Here is a 13,745-nt window from a genome sequence, read left to right as displayed (position 1 = left end):
TAACGGTCTGTACAGAGGATCATGGTGCCGGTCGTGATTTCATCGCTGTCGATGACAACGGCGATGGCGCTGCTGACGCTCCTCCTCCTCCGTCGCTCAGGTTCCCTCTCGGACCCGCCGAACATCTCGGGCCTGGCGCACTTCTGCGAGCACATGCTGTTCCTGGGCACGGAGAAGTACCCGAAGGAGAACGAGTACAGCCAGTTCCTGAGCGAGCACGCGGGCAGCTCCAACGCCTTCACCAGCGGCGAGCACACCAACTACTACTTCGACGTGTCCCACGAGCACCTGCAGGGGGCGCTGGACAGGTCAGAGCGCCGCCGCCGCGCACGACGTCCGCCAGGGGGAGCCGGTGTCAATGTGGGGCCCGCTCGCCTCCGCGATCAGCTCAGCGTCCACGCCTGTTTCTGTTGCACAGTAACGTATTGTGACATGTCGGGTTTCGATTGCCGCCACACTTGTGGTCAGGTGTGGGCTGTACGTTCCCGGCCCAAGATGTTCAGAATACGAAGTTGCCTCTGAAAGCGAAAAGCACAGCGCAAGTTCCGAGTCTTAGCAAATTTAAATACTGGACTGTAACCCCTATATCTGAGACATAAGTACTCGTTCCTCACATTTTAATATAATTTCCGGATCGGGTCTACTCTCTTATTGTGACTGGCAGTGCACATAAACAAGGTGCCTCTGATCCTGGAATTTTTGCAAATTTGAGGAACTAAGCTGTATGAGAGGTGTGGATTTCCATTTTGGGAGTAGTTCAGGTTTCACCTCTTCTAGTGTTTGCAGGTTTGTTTGCTCCCACGCACGACAGAGAAGGTGTTGCATATTTCATCACTAACAGATGTGTCACATGGCCAATAGCATCGTGTGGACAGCCGATTGGTTAGAGGTATATTGACTAGGGGTGGAGTCACTCTATCTAGGGATGGAGATACTGTGCCTTGGGGTGGTGTTGGGTTGGCAACGGCTATTGTTTTTGCTCATTCACCATATATTCATGCAGGTAATTAGACTGTAACACTATAACTGCACATCTTGCTAGACTGGACTGGACAGGTAACCGAACCAGTGTGACCCGCTTGCCATCTGGATACAGTCCAGGTGGCCTACAGGAAGGCCTCAGTGTGAATCGGGCCTCTGTGACTGCATGTTGGAGTCTGTTTGATATTTGCATTGCACTTGCCCGTATTTGAGACTATTCAAATGAGCCGTGTTTACCTCACTGTTTCGTGCATCTGACTTTGGATTGGTGTAATTGAGGTGAAGTGACTGACTCATCTGAACACCTGTCGTGTTTCCCTCAGGACTGTCTTTGAAATGATCAGTAATTTACCCAGTCAGTACAGAAATGTTATTGGGTAGACACACCAAGCCCACAAAGTAATTCCTTCCACAAAAACTTATTTAGCTTAGTCAAATGTTGTCCCTTGGATAAACGTTGTGCCACGAAAAAGTATTTGCCCTCTTCCTGATAATGGTTTCAAATCTTTGGACAAAGGGAAACAGAAATCATATTTTGAAATTATTTAATTTGTTTAATTCAAAAAAATGTATCAAACATGCGTATCACCCATGTGAAAAAGTAATTGCCCCCTTAGTTATGCAGTCAGCCAATGAATAATTAGATTCAGATGATTTGGCACTGCCAGACTTAATAGGGAAGGGAAGAGGGAAGTAGTCACCGTAAAGTTTCCATAAGCATACTATGCCATGATCAAAGGGAAATTCCAGAAGAGATGAAAAAAAAATGTTTTTGAAATGTATCACTCTGGAAAGGGATACAGAGCCATTTCTGAGGCTCTGGGACTACTGAAGCTCAGTGAGAGCCATTATCTCCAAACGGAGAACGCTTTTAACGGTGGTGAATCTTCCCCAGAGTGGCCGGCCTGCCAACATTTCTCCAATGACAAAGTGACAACTCATCCACAAAGTCACAGAAGATCCCAGCAGATACAAATAACTGTAGGCCTCTAGCCTCAGCTATGGTCAACAATGGGAGAGAACCAAGGCAGAAACCGCTGCTGACCAAGACAAACCGCAATGTTTGTGTCACATTTACAAAATAGCCCCTGGACTATCCCCAAGCCTTTTGGGATAATGTTCTATGGAGGGATGAGTCGAGAGTGGAACCTTTCGGACGACACAGGTCCCATTATGTCTGAAATAAAGCAAATGCAGCATTTCACAGTAAGTACTAACAGTAATACCAACAGTCAGACGTGGTGGTAGTGTGATGGTGTGGAGATGCTTTGCTGCTTTGGGACCAGGGCCATTTGCCTTTATTGACACAACCATGAATTCTGCTCCGTACCAGAAAATTCTTAAGGAGAATGTCCGTTCATCTGTCCATGTGCTGAAGCTGAGGTGTAATTGGGTTATGAAGCAAGACAAAGATCCGAACACAAGCAAGTTCACATCCGAATGGCTGAAAAGAATGAAAGCAGTTCTGCAAAGAAGAGTGGGATAAAAATTCCTCCACAGCAATGTGAAAGACTGATATTAAATTATAGGAAAGGTGGTGCAACCAGATACTAAGTTCAAAGGTGCAATTGTATTTCACTTGGGTGATATGGGTGTTTGATATCTTTTTTCATTAAATAAACTGTCTCACGTTTACTCAGGTTCCCTTAGTCTAATATAAAATTTTGTTATGAGTTTTGAAACCATTCAGTCTAACAAACATGCACTAGTCGAGGAAAGCAGGAAGGGAGCGAATACTTTTTCACGGCGCTGTAGAAACAGCCCCCTCGCCCCCTTGTATTGACACTAAATGTGCAAACAGGAGTGTAAATACGACCGTGCTTTGTGTGGCTGACAGGTTTTCCCAGTTCTTTCTCTGCCCGCTGTTCGATGAGAGCTGCAAGGACCGGGAAGTGAACGCGGTCGACTCGGAGCACGAGAAGAACCTGATGAACGACGCCTGGAGGCTGTTCCAGCTGGAGAAGGCCACCGGAAACCCCAACCACCCCTTCAGCAAGTTTGGGACAGGTAGGAAGTGACGCTGGCATCTCTCGCGGGCGTGGCTGGGGCAGGACAAGGGGCTGGGGAATCGTAGTGGGGACGCGGGTTTGTAGCTGTGCAGGGGGCAGGGCATGGAGTGGGGTGGGCATGTGAGAGTCGGTCTGAAGCCGCTCGTCCTCTGACCTCAGACGAGATCACCTGCTGTCGCTCTCGCCTCCCACGATCGGCCACTTGTGGGCGTGTTTTCTATTTTTAAAACGGTATTTTTTAAATGCATATCAATCGTAATTCATAAATTACGACAAAAGATTCCATGTATGTATGTGAAGGTGCTGCAAAAGTTTTAGGAAACCTGTACACTTAGAGCTTCGCCCTCTTCTATATGTGCTTATGTGGGTGTTAAAAGCAGGATTTGGTCTTCCTTAGTATTTTTTCCCTTCATGGCATGCCACCTGCTCATGGCTTGGTTCACAATGGCCAGCAGGTGGCAGCATTACAGCTTGTAACTTTCTGGCGTCATCTAAAGATAGGCCAGGTCTTTGCAAAGTATTTTTAATTAACCGTTTTACTTGTCCTCGATGGTGGAATTTTGATGTGCCCAGAGGCAGGCGCCTACTTAAAACTCCTCTTGAAATATTCAAATATTTAATTTTGCAGAATGATTTTTGTGGTGCTTATACCGCTCTTCTTCTGGTGAAACTCTTTTAAAAGATGTCTGGCTTGTTTTGATAAGTGACCAGGGTGTCCTCACAGGCCCCCCACCACTCTGCCTGACACTCCCTTTGAAGAACAGAGTGGATTTCTGTCTTGGTGAAAGAAGCTTGCTGTAGAGAGGCCTGTAATCTGATTGACTAAAATAACAAGCCTGCTGTAACACGATTGTCTGAGATCTCTGGGCATTTTGATTTGATTTGGAGGAAACAAAACCTGTTTCTGAAGATCATTCATGCTTTCTGAAGTGTCCATTCATAATACATTTTAAAAAATGAATTAGAATTTTTTTAATGTCATGTCTTTTCTGATATTTTTAAAAACAATTTTGCCATTGTTAACAAGCTATATTCTTTCAGTCAGAAGCATTCTACTGGAGAACTGAATGTCAGGCCAGAGAATCGGGCTTTGAGTAGTCATGGCCCGAGAGATGAGGAGTGTGTCTGACCTGAATCTCGTCTTCTGTGTGTTTTCCAGGGAACAAGCTGACATTAGAGACCAGGCCAACCAAAGATGGGATTGATGTCCGTCAGGAGCTGCTCAAATTCCACTCCACATACTACTCCTCAAACCTGATGGGACTGTGTGTCCTGGGCAGAGGTGTGTGCGCGTGTGTGTGTATGTGATTTAGCTGTGCTGGTTTGAGCATAGGGGCAGGATTTAGCAGTGCTGGTTTGAGCATAGGGGCAGGATTTAGCAGTGCTGGTTTGAGCATAGGGGCAGGATTTAGCAGGGCTGGTTTGAGCATAGGGGCAGGATTTAGCAGGGCTGGTTTGAGCATAGGGGCAGGATTTAGCAGGGCTGGTTTGAGCATAGGGGCAGGATTTAGCAGTGCTGGTTTGAGCATAGGGGCAGGATTTAGCAGTGCTGGTTTGAGCATAGGGGCAGGATTTAGCAGTGCTGGTTTGAACACAGGTGCAGAATTTAGCATCGTTAGCTTGAGAGAGGCGTTGGTCTCAAGGTGCAGGGACCGGATGATATTGGAAAAGCAGTTAAGGTCAGTCTGAAGGTACAGGACGTCCACTGGAATGCTGAGGCACAGTAAAACTCCCAGCATCCTTTGCATGAAGTAATTGCTCTCCTCACGGCATTTACAAAGCTGTGCACGTCATTCCTTTCAGTACAAACGGGTCCTTGGATCCGGTACCAAGCGGCGTTCAATCTCAGGCTTTTATTTATTTATTTTTTTTTTAGAAACCTCTCCTTGTGAAAGAGACCCGTGTTTTCCACACGGCCTCTTGGGTCGGTTTCCCGTGCTGAAGTGGTGTTTTGGTGACGCAGCGGTGCGGGGTTGCCAGGTGCAGCGGTGCGTTTGTGTAGCAGCGCGCACCGTGGGCTGGAGAGAGGAGCCCGTTCAGCAGCTGCATTTACGACGCAGTGACCTCATAATTGATGCCTTTCACAGCTCCACAGTCATTATGCCCTGGGGTAGGCTGTTTATGCCAGACATTTACCAGCACTGGCACCGCTGCGTGTCCCCACCACCCAATTAAGCAAACACACTGTTTTTTTGTTTTTTTTTCTAAGTTTAATGTATTTCATTTAGTGTAATCTCTGTTTCTTGCAAACCTCGTGTTTCCACCCCGTTTGTGTGTAAAATATGAAACCAGATGCACGAGGGAAGAGAGTGTTTATTTTCTGTTCAGCTGCTAGACGTGCGTGCGTAAGTCTGTCTTAATGTGGCTGCTGACGGATTGTCGTGACTGTTCTCTCTCCTTCAGAGTCCCTGGACGAGCTGACCGACATGGTGGTCAAGCTGTTCGCTGAGGTGGAGAATAAGAATGTCCCACTCCCAGAATTCCCTGAGCATCCTTTCCAAGAAGAGCATCTCAGGGTGGGTGGATGACATCACCCGTCTCCCGATTGCAGTGTCTGTATGAAGAGCCCCTGAGGTGTTCATGTTCACAGGGCTTTAGATTCTGCCTGTCTCTATATTTAGAAAAAGGAAAGAAAACAAACTTTACCTCTGCTCTTGTTCCTGTATTTGTAAACTGTGGTGATTTGCTCATATGGAATCGTACAGGAGTCAGTGAACACTGAAGTGTGGTTGTGCTGTGCGCGTGTGCATTTGTATGTGTATTGTGCTAAAGTAATAGGTGTGTAAATTAATTTCTCCTCAACCTTTCAGCAATTTTACAAGGTGGTGCCCATAAAGGACATCAGAAATCTGTACGTCACCTTCCCCATCCCAGACCTGCAGAAGTATTACAAGTGCAACCCAGGCCACTATCTGGGCCACCTGATTGGACACGAAGGCCCGGGAAGCCTGCTGTCCGAGCTGAAGGCCAAAGGTGAGTTCGTGAATGATGGAAAAAGCTGTTTGTTTTCTGTAGATGGTTGTGGTCAATAAAATATATTCATTAGCGAGTGGAGTCGTAGGACAGCGGCAATAGAGAAATACAAGTTACAGATCAGTTACAGGCATGCAAAGCTTTTTGCTGCCTGTGTGTTGAGAGGATTTTGAGTGTGAAATCTTTATTGGCACACAGGCTGGGTGAACACACTGGTGGGAGGTCAGAAGGAAGGAGCTCGAGGCTTCATGTTCTTCATCATCAATGTGGACCTGACTGAGGAAGGGCTCTGTAAGACTTGCTGCGCGTGTGTGTGTGTGTGTGTGTGTGTATGCATGCATGTACACAAGGTGAAGCAGTTGGCTGCTCTATTCTGTGTGAGTTTGTGTGTTAGGTGACTCGTGTTTCTGAAAGAGCCTCTTGTCTCCGGCCTTAGTGCACGTTGAGGACATCATCTTCCACATGTTCCAGTACATCCAGAAACTGCGCACTGAAGGACCCCAGGAGTGGGTCTTTCAGGAGTGCAAGGTGAGTCTGGCAAAGCCGCGCAAACGCTACATCTGAAACCACATACAAACAAGCAAAGGGGGGAGGGGGGGCGGGCAGCGTAGCATAATGATTGGGGAACTGGGCCTGTGACTCCAAGGCTGTGGGTTCGATTTCCAGCTGGAGTGCTGTGGCAGCATCCTTCAGCAAGGTGCCTGTCTTGAATCGATTCAGTAAAAATATCCAGCTGTGTAAATGTGTATAAACTGCTCTGGATAAGGGCGTCTGCTGAAAGGCCAAGTACAGTGCAGAGTAATGCTTCATCACTAGAAGTAGCTTAGCATTGTGTACCGTCTTACCGTTCCTTATTTGTGTGTTAGATCTGAATTACATCTGGGATGTGGATTCGGGAAAAGAAACAACATTGTGCTGTGTTCCTTCCTGTAGTTCTGTGTCCATGGCTTCCCTCGGTAGATATGAGTCCACCTAGCCTCCGACTCAAGCATTCTTGTGTTAAATTTGTTTGGGAGTGTAGGGCGTGGAGATCTGTTCTTCCCTGGTGTTTCTGGGAAGGTGCTGTTTGTGGGAGACTTCACAGTGTTGGGTGACTGCGATCTCTCTCTCTGCAGGACTTGAACACCGTGGCCTTCAGATTCAAGGACAAAGAGCGACCTCGCGGATACACCTCCAAAGTAGCCGGTTTACTGCACGTAGGTCTATTCTCTGTCTCCATGGCGATGCCTCGTTCACCCTCGTTCTTTTGTTCTGACGTTGTCCCTTGAGTGCTAGGCGGGGGGTGTGCATTATTGGGGCCTCGTTCCCTGTACAGCAGACATCCTTGTTACAATGCAGTATGGGTTAAGTGTTTCCCCCCTGTTGCGATGGTGAATGCCAGCCCCCTGTGTTACTATAAAAGGGGTTCCCACTGGTGTTGCGCTGAATGCTGTCCCCCTGTGTTTCAGTACTACCCGCTGGAAGAGGTGTTGGCAGCTGAGTATCTTCTGGAAGACTTCAGGCCGGATTTGATAGAAATGGTGCTGGACAAACTGAGGCCGGAGCACGTGAGGTGTGACGGCTTGTTCCTGCGTTTCACCGCTCTGGAAAAACCCGTAACCCGTAATCGCAACCTTAGGAATGATGTTCTGTTCCTTTACTCAGAGCATTCAAGGCCAAGAACACCCTTTGCCTGAGGAACCCTGCATCATTTATCACGGTTTCCTTCTGACTCTTTGTCTAACGCGCACTGCTGGCTGCAGTGCAGCATCTAGCTAGTATGTGAAAGGGTATTTTATTACGGCACGATGTTCTACATGACTGCATATACTATTACCTATACTCCCAAGGATGTGTAATTAAAACACTGTTCTCTGAAATGATTAATTATGTCATTTATGGAATGTACACTGAGTATTTTTTAAAGGGCTAGCTCTGGAGTCGATGGCTGCAGAACGCTTCCTTTATCCTTAACGAGGATAAAACGGCCGCCCCCCCGCACGAGGTCGCGCTCCGCCCCAGTGCTGTACAGATGAAGGGCTCTGTAAAGCCTGCCCTGCCTCCTCGTGTATGTCGCTCTATAACAGTCTGCTGCACAGCTGAAGTGCGCAGGGAAAGTGGCTGCTGTGCACCTGCCCTTCCCGCCCCCTGTTCTCCATCGATCCTTCCTGCAGTTAGCCTGGGGTTCGTGTTTCCTGCCTGATGCAGAGGCCGATGTCTGGCTTGCCAGCTGAAAGACGTCAGACACTGCGAATGCAGTGACGAGCGCAGGGAGAGGAGCCATCGGGCCGAGATTCGGCTCGTTCCGCTCTGGCCCTTCCCCCTCGGTTCCCGCGGATCGATTACTCCGAGCTAACTGTCTGCGGGACGCAGACGTCGGGAGAATAATGCGTCCGGAGTTCTGCTGGAAGCGGCAGTTCTGCAGTCTAAATTCAGCACATTGACCCGGTGTGCTGCATTACCGGAGGGCAGAGCTTTGCTCTAAATTTAGCTCATTCAAAGGCATTGGCCTGTGAGAAGTTTGACATCTTATAAATCATTCATGGTATGAGAAATGAAGGCGCTGTTTCACGGACAGCGGGGATGTGGCCGGAGCGCTTGCTGTATTTTATGCTATAGGTGATATGCATGCCAAAAATTATTGTGCGTGGCTGCAGGGTAAGAGCAGAGCAGGGTGTGGCTGCAGGGTAAAAGTTGGGCGTGGCTGCTGGAGATGAGCTGGGCGTGGCTGCAGGGTAAAAGTTAAAAGTTGGGCGTGGCTGCAGGGTAAAAGTTGGGCGTGGCTGCAGGATAAGAGCAGGGCGTGGCTGGAGGGTAAAAGTTGGGCGTGGCTGCTGGAGAAGAGCTGGGCGTGGCTGCAGGGTAAAAGCTGGCTGCGTGCGTGCGTGCGTTAGTGCATGCGTGCGTGTGCATGAGATGCGATGAGATGCGACGCTGACTGCACCTCTCCCCCTCCTCCCCCCATGCAGAGTTGCGGTCGTTTCAAAGTCGTTCGAAGGGCAGACTGATCGGGTTGAAGAGTGGTACAGCACGCAGTACAAACAGGAGGCCATTTCTGACGAGGTCATCAAGGTGAGACGTTCGTTGCTGCCGCTGTGGCGGTACCTGCACCCCCCCCCCCCTCAGCGGGACGGTCCCTCTGGCGTCCTCGCTGTCCCACCGCCATGCAGTACGAGCTCTGCATCAGCCGCACCCCCCCTCCCCCAACGCTCAGCTTAAAAATATCACCAGAGCCTCTGCAGCAGGCAACGGAACGGAACATTCCGGAAGGAGGGGCTTGCAGTGTGTGGCAGGTCTTCAGTCTGGACCTGTGCGCTAGAGGGAGGGGGGGGAGGAGGGAGGAGGAAAAACTGTCTCTCCATCCTCGCTCCCCATTAACTTGGCACAGCGGCCTTTTCTTTAATTACCACATTACAGTACTCTGGTAACAGCATTGTGCTTATACCTCTGCATGTTCCGGTCCTGATATTCCTCGTATGTCCTGTCTAATAATGCAAGTGATTGGTTACCTGGAGTACAGGCCTACCCTCCTATTGGCTAAGGTGTCATAGGCCATGAGGTGCTCTAAGGAAATTTGGAACTGGAGCCAAAGGGGATTCTTGTCAGGGTTAATGCTGCAGCAGGTATCAGGAGTGGAGGGTGTGCTGAAAGAATGCATGTTCATCTGTCATTAGGGGTGGCTTCTTTTAACATGACTTTTATTTTTCTGAGAAGCCCTTCTCTGTTGTGGCCTGACACACCTTTCTTTGCCAATTTAACTCTTCAGGATGTCACAGCATCGGACTGCCATTGGAAAGAGATTTCAGAAGCGTGTCTTCGCAGGAATAAAATATTTTTTTTGTTTTTCAGAAATGGGAGAATGCAGACCTGAACGGCAAGTTTAAACTCCCGATGAGGAACGAGTTCATCCCGGCCAACTTTGAGATCTACCCTCTGGAGAAAGACTCCCCGTCCTTCCCCTCCCTGATAAAGGTACGGCTTGAAGACGAAGAGAAATTAAAATCCGGATTTAAAAATAGGGCTTCGTTTATTTTTGTCAGCACGTGCGTTTTCGCAGAAGGATTTCCTGTATTTCTAAAGAGCCTTCCTGTGTCACTCTGACATCGCACTGATGTGTGTGTGTCACAGTGCCGCAGTGTGGTGCCGTTACTGACTTAAACCTCAGGCGTCTCTCTCATCCTTCGGCTGGTGCTGTAAGCAGAAAGCCGTGATGTCATCAGCGCACACCACCCTGCGTTTAACATCTCCTGTCCAGCGCTCTTTCTGTTCGGTGAATCCCAGCCGTTTGTGTTCTCCCCCAGGACACGGCCATGAGCAAAGTGTGGTTCAAACAGGACGACAAGTTCTTCCTTCCCAAGGCCTGCCTGAACTTCGAGTTCTTCAGGTGCGTACCCGACGCCGCGATCTCGCGGGGAGAGCGCCCCGCCCTGCTTCACAGATCCCAGCATGCATCGCGGCTGTCAACGCGTCAGAAGGCGTGCAGAGAGTGCTGCAGAGCAGTACGCTCGTGGGGATTTTAATTAATCGCGAAGCCCTGTTCCCTGCTAACGGTAAAAGCTACTGATTCTGTCCGTGGAGTGTAAATTGGAGCTGCCCCGGGCGTAAGCCTTGAAGGAAGCGTGTATTCGCTTTCAGGGACTGGGTTTGGCTCCAGATCATTTCTCAGAGAACATGTCCACTGGCTCGCTGCAGTCCTTTGATAACGTTCTTACGAAGCAGGGCAAAGCAGGAGCATTTGCTCTTGCTCATCCAGACTGCTTTGCCACTGGCCTGTCGGGACTGCTACTGCATTTCTGGAGTCATCATATATGGTGAGCTCCATCATCTTTTGGGACAAAGATGCTTTTTTCCTTGATTCGGCTCAGTACTCCACAATTTTAGATTGATGATCAAACAATTATTTACTTTTAATGCATTAAACTTCTTGTAAGCATGGTCACAATGTAGTCTGTACACATTAAGATGTTTTAAGTCAATTTAAATACCTATAAAGGATGTTGATTTTTCATGTTTGTTCTCGAGCGAGCTTTGTATTAAGCTAACAGCCCATGTTTTTTCTGTGGAGGTCTGTTTGCATTATGAAAATATTTTTTTTTATCTTTTACGTGGGCTCTGTTTCCCATCTAAGCGTGGGGGGCGGGGCGGGGCGGGGCGGGACGGGGCAGGGGGGGGGGGGGCGCCCGTACTGAGGGCTTGGCCTGTTTTAGGAGTGTGACGTTCTTTGTTTACCACCCTCTTTTATCCACAGCCCCTTTGCGTACGTGGACCCATTGCATTGTAACATGGCTTATTTATATCTTGAGCTGCTCAAGGACTCCCTGAACGAGTATGCATATGCAGCCGAGCTAGCCGGCTTGAACTATGACCTGCAAAATACCATCTATGGGATGTATGTAAGTACCCAAATTCCCACCCTCCCGTTCACCGCTTCCGTTCCCACCCTCCCGAGCCATGATCCGACCATCCTCAGCCGATCCTCAGCGTCGGCCCCGCCCTCCTCCTCCTCCTCCTCCTCCTCTTCCTCCATCCTCCTGCCTCCGCGAGCTCCCCCCGGAGCTCAGCCGCGGAGGAGAGGCGTGTCTGTTTCCCTTTGGGGTGGAGAGGGCCCTCGTCTCCCCCCCCCCCCTCCTGGCCGGCACGACTGGCTTCGGCTGGGTTTGTCGTGCCGATTGGACACGAGGCTTCCCGAAAACAAATAATGGGCGGAGCTTCGGTACACTAGCCGTGACTCGCTGATCTGACCCAGCTGTTGCGTTGGCCTCGGAGAGCACAACGTTTTCATTGGTTTGCACAAGTGTCGATTGGCAGCTGAAACCCGCCCTTTGTGGATCATGAAACCCACTCTCCGATTGCTAGTTTTCAACGGTGAGAAAAGCTCCTTTAAATGTGAAAAAATAAAAAAAACGATCATTGGTGTCCGAACCGTAGCCGCGAGCCTGAACGTAAAATTTGAAACCTCTCGCCTTTCAAAATGAAACAGACCGGCCCTGCTGCCTTCTGTTAGGTACCGCACGGCGTAGGACTGCCCCCCCCTCCTCCCCTCCGCCCGCCATTGTTGAGCGGAAAGCTGGTCAAGGCTGGCTGCATATACATACTCTTACTATCAGTCTCCACCCCCCTGTTCCCTGTAGCCCCGCCCCCTCCCGCTCCCCGCTGTCTGTTTTGGAGTTTGCCCCTCCCCCAACAAACCTGTCTTTTTTTTTTTTGTCTTCTTTTTGTCAGTCGCTACCTATACGCTGACCCCCTCCACTGCAACATGACCTACCTGTTGCTCAGGTTATTGAAGGATGATTTAAAAGAGTACGCATATGCAGCCCGGCTGGCCGGGTTGGTGTATGCCGTAGCCTCAGGGATGAATGCCATACTCGTAAGTACGGCAGCACAGAGGACAGGGGGGCGGAGCTTGAGGCTTGAGAGTGCGCGCGGGGCCTGGCCTTGTCTCTCTTCTTTTTTTCCCCCGCTGTCTGTCTGTCTGTGTGTCCGTCCGTCCGTCCGTCCGTCCGTCTGTCGGGAGGGCACGGTGCCTCCTCCCGTCCTCCTGGCGCCGCTCTTCTGCAGAGGGGAGACCTCCGTAATCTCAGACCTGGCTGGTTGTTTTGCAGATCTTGTCAAAAGGGAAAAAAAAAAAAACGAAACCCTGAGATATTGAGAAACAGTCTCATGCACACGCACACACGATAGGTGATTGTTCGGAATGGGTAGCTCTGTTCTGTTCTGGTTGGACTCTGATGCCCAGCACGTAGCAGCTGATCCCAGATCAGCCTCAGGAAATGCAGCGTTGGGATTAGGCTGTATTAATGGCACAGGCTGACTGTGACTCGACTGCTGAGATTCCACAGCGCTCAGTCTGCACCCAGTGTGTGTGGACCTCCTTCAAATGTCCACCAATCAGAGTTGAGGGGTGATCTGTGAAACAACGAGCAACACCACACAAATGATGGAAAGGGACCCATCTCTCTCATCTGTCTCTCTGTTGCCCATCTCTCCTCTCTCTCTCTCTGTCTGTCTCTCTCCATCTCTTGCTTTCTTTTTTCCCTGTCTCTCTTTTCTCTCCTTTTCTTCCCGTGTCTCTCCCTCTCTTGTTCCCTCTCTCCGGGTTTGCTGTGATGGTGGTTTTCCTCTGTTCTGACCTTCACTAACTACCGTTTCTGGCCTGTCCGTTCAGTCACATTCATGTTTAACTCCACAGCATGTGTGAGTCACCAGTACAGTGGTAGAGGAACTTCAATTTCACAGATGCTAATAGTAATAGTAACGCTTTAGAAAACCCCAGTCCATGCTGGTGTGTGTCTGGGGTGTTTTTTGTAATTTGTATCTTTTTTTATGAAGCAACATAACTTGATAAGCACTCTGATACCTCTAGTGGATTAACTGTCATTTAGGTTTCTTTTTCCATTCTTTAAAATAATTACTCTTGGTGATGAAACAGCATAGTTTTCCACACGGATGGTTAGCTGTGTAAGAGTGTAATGAGCTCTTAGTGTTGTAATCCTGGACTGCACAGCTTTGTGGCTTGTGTCTGTAAGGGTTCTGCAGTGTGCTGGCTCTGGTCTGTCTCAACATGCTCGCTGCCCTGACGCCATCTTGGTGTCATGGTGTTGGATGGCTTGGGGGCCTGCTGCACGTAATGCTGTTATCGGCCACCGGGGGGCAGCGTCTGTGTTTGTGCTCGCTCCTGAGGGGGAGCTGGCCTTGGGAAGGGCAGTGTGGTTGCTTGGATGATGATGTGGCAGAAGTGCTGCTATAAATAACCTTTCCGCGCTCCTCGCACAGGTGAACTAAGAGATGATGTGAACCTCACGG

General features: G+C 49.4%; 1 protein-coding gene across 2 annotated transcripts in view; it reads left to right on the top strand.

The window, feature by feature from the left end:
* Window positions 1–13,745, top strand: part of ide (insulin-degrading enzyme) — a 29,977-nt gene that overhangs the window by 5,540 nt on the left and 10,692 nt on the right. Inside the window, exons 3-15 of one of the 2 annotated variants that reach the window (XM_064318093.1) lie at window positions 101–308; window positions 2,819–2,988; window positions 4,150–4,272; window positions 5,394–5,506; window positions 5,801–5,963; window positions 6,162–6,254; window positions 6,400–6,491; window positions 7,079–7,159; window positions 7,412–7,515; window positions 8,912–9,014; window positions 9,792–9,914; window positions 10,244–10,326; window positions 11,191–11,335. In XM_064318093.1, the coding sequence (XP_064174163.1) occupies window positions 101–308; window positions 2,819–2,988; window positions 4,150–4,272; window positions 5,394–5,506; window positions 5,801–5,963; window positions 6,162–6,254; window positions 6,400–6,491; window positions 7,079–7,159; window positions 7,412–7,515; window positions 8,912–9,014; window positions 9,792–9,914; window positions 10,244–10,326; window positions 11,191–11,335 (1,601 nt within the window). Of the gene's footprint in view, window positions 1–100; window positions 309–2,818; window positions 2,989–4,149; window positions 4,273–5,393; window positions 5,507–5,800; window positions 5,964–6,161; window positions 6,255–6,399; window positions 6,492–7,078; window positions 7,160–7,411; window positions 7,516–8,911; window positions 9,015–9,791; window positions 9,915–10,243; window positions 10,327–11,190; window positions 11,336–12,164; window positions 12,310–13,745 lie in introns of both variants that reach the window. The other variant, XM_064318092.1, reaches the window with a different exon arrangement.

Source organism: Anguilla rostrata, chromosome 18, assembly GCF_018555375.3.
Source record: "Anguilla rostrata isolate EN2019 chromosome 18, ASM1855537v3, whole genome shotgun sequence".
Lineage (NCBI taxonomy): Eukaryota > Metazoa > Chordata > Actinopteri > Anguilliformes > Anguillidae > Anguilla > Anguilla rostrata.
Note: the sequence above shows the minus strand (reverse complement) of the source record. Positions and strands in the feature narration are given on the sequence as shown.